This window comes from Triticum aestivum, chromosome 4B, assembly GCF_018294505.1.
Source record: "Triticum aestivum cultivar Chinese Spring chromosome 4B, IWGSC CS RefSeq v2.1, whole genome shotgun sequence".
Taxonomy (NCBI): Eukaryota; Viridiplantae; Streptophyta; class Magnoliopsida; order Poales; family Poaceae; genus Triticum; species Triticum aestivum.
In genome coordinates, this window is record NC_057804.1 from 534,837,251 (window position 1) to 534,844,930 (window position 7,680).

The 7,680-nt window shown below is 56.0% G+C and overlaps 1 protein-coding gene across 1 annotated transcript; it reads left to right on the plus strand.

Annotated features, from left to right (window-relative positions):
• The first annotated feature begins 3,691 nt into the window (after nt 1-3,691).
• LOC123095134 (cytochrome b561 and DOMON domain-containing protein At5g48750-like) lies at nt 3,692-4,343 on the plus strand. The gene has a single exon (XM_044516949.1). The coding sequence runs from the start codon at nt 3,715-3,717 to the stop codon at nt 4,285-4,287; it is 573 nt and encodes a 190-aa protein (XP_044372884.1). The 5' UTR covers nt 3,692-3,714; the 3' UTR covers nt 4,288-4,343.
• Nucleotides 4,344-7,680: the final 3,337 nt, after the last annotated feature.

Here is a 7,680-nt window from a genome sequence, read left to right on the forward strand (position 1 = left end):
GGCCACCATAGCTCCTCTCCTCACTCTTGCCGCTCCATGTGCTAGCATTGAAAATGCCAAATTATATTGTGTCGTATGTAGTTCTGATAATAACACAAATACCTAAAAGCAAAGAAGAAAACCAAAGTGAAATTGCTGGGAAAATGTCAAGAAATCAAACACTGCTAGATGAATCATAAGAATATATGTACCCCATTATGTCTCAAATCATCATAATATAGTGATAGGTGATGTATAGGGAGATAAAAGTCATTGGCAATAATTAATAATCCTTACTGGTTAAAGAAAGAAATTTTTATGTTTATGTGATGTGAAGAATAACTGAAGTCATATCATCTCCTGCTGCATAACCAACTACTGGGTAGTGCTCTCTTTTCTAAGCTTGATTATCACAGGTTAATCATTTGGGTGTTATACTGCAAAGAATTTTTTGTGCCTACGAGCTTGAGGTCCCATCCCTGATGACAGTCAAATCCACTCATTTCTTCTTATATCCCATGGTCGTCGTGCATCCTAAGTTCTGCCATGAGGGCACTTGGTGTCGCGCCGCCAGGTAAACTGGAGGACTTGCACCACACTGGCGCGGCCCATGTCTTCACGTCGACTGACGGAGAAGTGGTCGTTTGGGAGGTTAGCGTGTGAGGTGAAGCTTGCATTGCAAGAAATCAAGAAATTCCATTTTTACAAGAAATTTGTGAGTGGATCCTTAGTTTTGCTTTGCATTAGTAATTGTTCAGCATGTCAACATTTCATCTGCCGGGTTCTGAAATTGAATAACTACATCAACCTTGTAAATGTTGCCTCTTCAATACCAGGAATGGTGTTGTCTCCTACTCTTTTCGAAGTGCTTTGAAGTCTCTTAACATCAGTGATCGTAGTCTTGTGCACTTCCTTCTTTTTCCTATCATCAGTGGAAGGAAAACTAAGTATAACAAGAAGACAAAGGTTTCATATTTCTATACTCTAAGCTGATATGCGTACACTAAATGGCATTCACTGAAAGATCAATTTCAAAATGTGACAATAGCATGCTTGGATGATAAGGTGCCCGTAACCCCTTTCTTGTCCCTCTCCTCAGGAGGCAGGTCAAGTAGGCAAAAAGGGCAAAAGGAGCGCCTAGGCGAGCTACGGGTGGCAGGGGGCACCAAGAGAACATCTCGGTGACCGTCCGAAGGCTGGATGGTGATGGCAGAGCCCGAAGCAGAGCTCGAAGACGAGGCGGCAGGACGTCAGCACGCGTCGAAGGCGTCGGTGCCCGCGTACTCCGATTTGACGGTCTTGCCGCCCGCCCTCTTCCTCTTCCGCAGCCTCCCAACGCCAGCCGCCCAAGGAGGCGACCCCGAGAAGTTCAGGAAGCCGGCGACACGGATGATGGGATCACCGGTGCCACACGGAGCGGCGCCCGACACCTAGTCGGACCCGTCATCCTACCGCCCGCTACCCTCGTCGTCGCTGCCGCTGTCCTCCTCGTCACTCCCGCCCGAGGAGGAATCTTCGCTATCAGAAGAGCTCTCCACGCAGCACCTTGCCCGAGTCCCGAAGCACCCAAAGACCTTGATGGAGAGGAGGCCGCCCTCCATTAGCTTGAAATGGAGGGTGAGCCCCGCCGTCAAGCGGTGGATATGAGCGAACGTCTTCCACCCTCGGCCAAGATACATCATGTGAGGGGCTGGAAAGTCGACGCGAGCTCGCGTACCGCTGATCCAACAGCCCCTTTGTGCAATCGCAAGGACTCCAGCGGATCCAGCTCCATCTCGCTCGTGAATGGAGTCGGGAGACGACGACGACGACGAGGCGACCGGCGCAGTCTGACGAAGAACTCGCAAGGGTCATCCCCAACATGGCCCTCCATGGGGGGAGGAACTACTGGTGGAGGCGGGACCGGCGCGCCGCCCCGTTCTCCTCTTCCCTGAGCGCCTCGGCCTCGCCCGCGGCCTCGCCCCCTCCCCTTCCCCTCGCGGCTGGCTCTGCCACCGCGGGTAAAGGGGAAGGGAGGGCGCGTTGTCGAGCAGCGACCCTCGCCGCCACCGTTGAAGAGACAGGATTCTCTCTCTCCATGGCGGGTGGGGAGAGGGGGGGAGCAGAAGCTGAAGGAAAGAGAAGATGGAAGAGTGCGGGACGCCATTTCCTTCCCCTCGCTCTTTATAAAGAGCCGGGATGGGGGCTCGGCCACCCCACTCAGCCAATCAAGACGCGGAAGGCGCGGGGAACTAGGACCAACTCGCTGCCCCGGCCCGCGACGGCCAGGTTCCCCGCCTCCGCCGTTCGCCACCCTGAACACGTGAGAACCACGTGGCAGGCATGTAGGACCGAGGCGACAGGTGAGGTGACCTTTCCCCACCCCGTGATCGTGGGGGGAGGCGCCCTAAAGACCACGCCCCGGCCCCGTTCAGTGAATGGGCCGAGCCTCCACGCCTCCCTCCGTTTATGGGGAAGGCGCGAACCGCCCCCTTTTACCACGACGTGACGCATGCGCACAGAGCTCAGCCCCACGCATGCCTCCCACGTCACACACGTCTCCCCACGCCGAGCCATGCACGGGAGGCATGAGAAGCGCAGTGCGCGAAGAAACTTACCGCGGTAAAAACTACCCCGCCTGCCCGCGCACCGTTTTTGGGCCTAGCCCAACGACGCAATTGCGCTTACGTGTGGCCCAGGCCCGGGGGCTCCTGTCGGTGTACAAAAAGAGGGGTACACTGTTTGTACCCCTATAACCGTGCACGGGCAGTCCGAGCCACGGACGCCACCGCACCGAGCAAGGCAAGGGAGGTGAGCCAAGGTAAGGCCGAAGCTCGAAAGAAGCAGAACGACGTCAAGACCAAGACCACAAAGAGCGAATCCGGCAAGGATCTTGCCGGGGGAGTCTGCTTCGTTCCTACGGAGCGAATCACCCTTGGGTTCACTGCCCCCATGGGGCAAGGATTCAGGAGATATCCCCGTGGTGGCATGCAGATCTTTATGAAGACATTCAAGATCAGATACACACTATTGAAGATGACGACCCTTGGCGGGATCCCAGACAAGGGGGACCACAAGGCCCCCGGCAAGAGCCTTGCCGGGGATAACAGCGGGCCCCACGGCAAGACCCTTGCCGGGGCTACGGCGAGGCCCTTGCCAAGGACACCCGTAGGCCCACCATCAGGCCCACGCCAATTCCAACCTCTACCACCGTTCGCAGTCTTCAATCTTGTATCTTTATAGTCCAACAGTCCGGCACAAGTACATAGTCCGGCTGTCCGAGGACCCCCTAATACAGGACTCCCTCGGCTACCCTGTTTTTATTTCTTTGTTTGTCTTTGCTTTGATCTATCTCTGGGCTGTAATAAGATCGGTTTATGAACTGTAACCTGTCGGATGCTTGCTGGTTTCTCTAATGAAAATTGAAGGGGAAACCCTCTTTTGCTCAAAAAAAAACGCACAGAGTAGCCAAAAATTACCCTCTGTCCTCTGATGAAATGGAAAGTAGGACCGGCACGGCGGAGGAAGTTATGCTTGCGATGCTACCGAGGGGTCTGAAATGCAAGAGATAACCCGTCGTCAACTCTGGAGCTTTTCATCCACCCGTGCACGTACCTCCAGCATCGCAACTTTCACGTCGCCGGCCGTATTATAAATAGCCCCTCTCCACCTTCACGCTTGCTGCCACCACACGTTGCTCCTCCGGCCAGCTCGGAGAGCCGAAACGAAGCAACGTCGCAGCACGAGCAAGGCTCCATGGCGCGGCTCCTCCTCGTACTCGTAGCCACCACCATGCTGCTGCTCGCCGCCGGCGCGACGGCCCAGCAGCACGGCTGCGAGAACGCGACGTTCCAGGCGGGCCGGTCGTTCGAGCGGTGCCACACCCTGCCCGTGCTCGAGGCCAGCCTATACTGGACGTACCACGCCGCGAACGGCACCGCGGAGATCGCGTTCCGCGCGGAGTCCAACGCCACCGGCTGGGTCGCCTGGGGCATCAACCCCAGCGCCAGCGGCGGCATGGCTGGCAGCAACGTCTTCGTCGCCTCGCTGGGCGGCAGCGGCGCCGTGTCCGTCCTCACCACCATCCTGAAGACCACGTCCCCCACGCTGGACAACACCACCCTCTCGTTCGCCGTGCCGGTGCCGCCCACCGCCGAGTACGCGGCCGGCGCGTACACGATCTACGTGACGGTGGCGCTGCCGGGGAACTCCACGCAGCAGAACACTGTGTGGCAGGCCGGCCCGCTCAGCGGCGGGGCCATAATGGCGCACTTGATGTCCAGGCCGAACTTGCAGAGCGTTAAGAGGCAGGACTTCCTGTCCGGCTAGAGCGCCTGCCGAGGCCTCCAGGCCACGCTGCGGCGACGCGTATGTTTGTATACGCAAATATTGTCAGTGTCATGATCATGTATAAATAAATCGCACGGCATATTTCTCGTGTTCCTGCAATTAGTCCCTAAATTCAGAACACAAAATCCATAAAGATTGGTCCCTTGTGGTGGTTGAGGACACTAGAATTTTGTGTAAAGATATAGTCGTATCATATGCTAAGAACAAGTTAATCCCTAAGATATAATCTGTTTTTTATTTCTTTTGGTGCATATACATAAAAAAACGTATTTCTTTAGCAACTTGAACACATGACTATCATAGGAGTAAGTATTCGTTTACTTTAGGATATAAAATTCTGAAAAAAACGATTTCGGTATCTTATCACATCTTTTCTGATCGAGGTGTACGGATCACGTGTCTACATACATAGATTTTGTCCATAAATTAACAACAGTGTGCAAGAGCTCTATTTGCATCCCATATTTTTGCGCAACGGGGTTATGAAAACCCACGCTCGCAACGGGCGCAACCCTCGTGTTTAGTTGTGATTATGAGTTAGAAACCCTGAATAGATCACCGGTGTTAAGCGGGAGGAAGGAGAGGATGAGGCCAAATCATCATGACCCTTATGTCCTGAGCAGAGGACCGTGGAAGATCACTATCAGAAGCAGGAACTTGAGCACTTGAGGACATGGCTATTTTCTTCTCTTAGCAGGCAACTCTACACTTTGAGCCATTGAGGAGGCTCTTGGTCTAGCAGATGGTGGATATAAAAAATTGCATTTTTGTAATTTACAATAATATCATGGGCGATCGACGACAATTGAACCCGTGTATGGTGGATTCACAATCCACTGCCTTGATCCACTTGTCTATACTGAACACGTGCTCCAGAGGTTTGCCCCATGTGCCTCTCAAGTCGTTTCTGCGGTGGCAATTAAACCCATTAAGCGTCGCGTGAAGGACGACCAACCAGTCATGCCACGTAGCGCAATCTGGTTAACCGCGTGAATAAGCTTTTGGAATATTATTTTTAGATGGAGGTGAGGATTTTTTTAAGTGTTTTTCCTTTTTAGATGGAGGTGATGACCTCACACATTTTTTTAAATGAAGGGCTACACAAAGTGGCGCTCACTGGTAGGCTGCATTGATGATTTTCTTTTCTTTTTTACTTCTTTTTGAGATGGAGGTGAGATTTTTTTTAATGTTTTCTAGATGGAGACAAGGACTCCATCTATTTTTTAAATGAAAATGTGCACATAACTTCCTCTAAGCGGTGCCACAGGGTGGCGCCCCAACCACTAGTCAAAATCCAATGGCCCCTACAAATAAGAAACCCACGAACTTAGAGCATCTCCAGCCGTTGGCCCCCCAGGGGGCACCTAAAATCGCCGCCGGGGTGACCCGGCGCAAAAAATGGGCCTGGGGCGAGTTGGTCCCCAGCCGCCGCCCCCAGGCGCGTTAAAAAAATTTCGTATATCAAATTTAGGCAAAGTTCGGCTAAAACACGACAAATTTTGGCAAACTTGGGCATATATTCGCGGATTTAGTCGAGTAGTCGCCATCTCATTACATACATAGCAAATATATAAACTAATCTAAAAAAACGGGCTGAACGCCGAGTAGTCGTCGTCGTCGCCACCATCGTCTGCCTTCTCCTCCTTGACTCGGGCGCCCCTGCTGGACCCCTCCCCGGCTGGTGGCGGCGGCGGCGCGTCGTCGTCGTCGTCGCTGTCGTCGATGATGACGACTCCTCCTTCATCGCGGCCTCGGCGGCGCTGCGCGAAGCGCCGCAGGGCGGCGCACTGGCGCTCCCTCGCCATCTTCAGGGAGTCCTGGCATGCCCATTCAAGGGCCGCGTCGTTGTCGAGCTCGACCTCGCTGTGCTCCTTCTTCACCGGTGCCAGACCCGGCTCCGTTTTCACCGGCGCCAGCTCCGATTCCGTCTTCACCGGCGCGGGCCCCGGCTCCGTCTTCGGCTTGAGAAAGCGCGGAGGAGGAGCCGACGAGGAGGCGCGCCGGCCGCCCTCGCTGATGACGATGCCGGCGCTGCGAGTGCGCCGGCCGAGCGACGTCTCCGCCGCGGGCTTGGCCTTGACGCTGAGCAGCGTCGGAGTGCCGGAGGATTGGGAGGAAGAGCACGACGAGGAAGAAGAGGAGGAGAAGTTAAACCTCCTTGGCGCCCATTGCCCATCGCGTCGGCGGTGCGCCGGGGCGGCGACCCTCGCCGGGGGAGTACGCCAACGGCAGGTTGTTTCCGCCCTCGAGGTGCATTAGCACGTCCTCAAGTGTGCGGCCGGGGCGCCCCACCACAGGTGGCGCCCCTCGCTGTTCTTCAGGCCGCCGACCACCGGCGCACCGTTGGTGGACGACAGCCGCTGCTGCTGGTGGTGCTCGAAGTACGCCGCCCAAGCCGCGTGGTTGTCAGCGGCGTACGGGGGGAGGGAGAGCTCGGCGTCGGTGAGGGAGGCGCGCACGATCTCGACCTCGTCGGCGAAGTAGGAGGGTTTGGCCACGGCATCGGGCAATGGGGGAATGGGCACTCCCCCGTTGCTGAGCCTCCAGCCCATCGGCCCGGCGCGCATGTCCGGCGGCGCCGGGATGTTCGCCTGGAACAGGAGCCACGACTCCTGTTCGCGGAGCGAATGGCGGCCGAAGCCGTTGGTCGCCGCCTCGTCTCCGGGGAAACGCTCGGCCATCAGAAAAGGGGAGGGAGATGGAGGGCCTGGGCGGCGGCTCACGGGAGAGGGAGGGTTGGGGGAGAGGAGCTCGGCGGCGGCGCTTGGGAGAGGTAGTGCTCATCAGAGGCGAGCGAGGCCATATATAGCCGTGCCGCGTCCGTGTGTACGCGTCCGAGGGAGGGGAGGCATCGGCGCGCCGCCCCGTGATGCGCCGCCAATGAGGAATTAATGGCAAAGTTGACCGGCGACAGCCTTGCCATTGATTCCCCGCGGGAAACCGAGACGTTGGGAGAAGACGAGGCGGGCGGTGTCGCTGACGCGGCTGGCCCGCGACTTTTTCGCACCAAAAACGATTCACCCGACGCCCCCGAGCGCCCCCCCCCCCCAGCGCGCCGGGTTCGGGTTGGTTCCGTCGGCGCCAATTTCGGCCCGAGCCGGCGAAAACTGGGCCCTTGGGGGCGCGACTGGGCTGATTTTTTATCGTCGGCGGCCGAAAAGTCGCCTGGGGGGCCTTGTTCGGGGCGCGGCTGGAGATGCTCTTACAAGCTATGTTAGTCAAATACAATCAACTTGATATGGTTGTGTGATTAACTTACTTCTTGCAGTATGGAAGTAGAATGAATTTTGCCCATTGTAGGTGACGAGCGCCTTCACGACATAGTTGAAGATACCAACCCTATCACATCGATTACTTACACCCGATTTATTG

Coding starts and splice junctions, on each gene's coding strand:
- LOC123095134 (XM_044516949.1), top strand. CDS start 3,715: ATGGCGCGGCTCCTCCTCGTACTCGTAGCCACCACCATGCTGCTGCTC.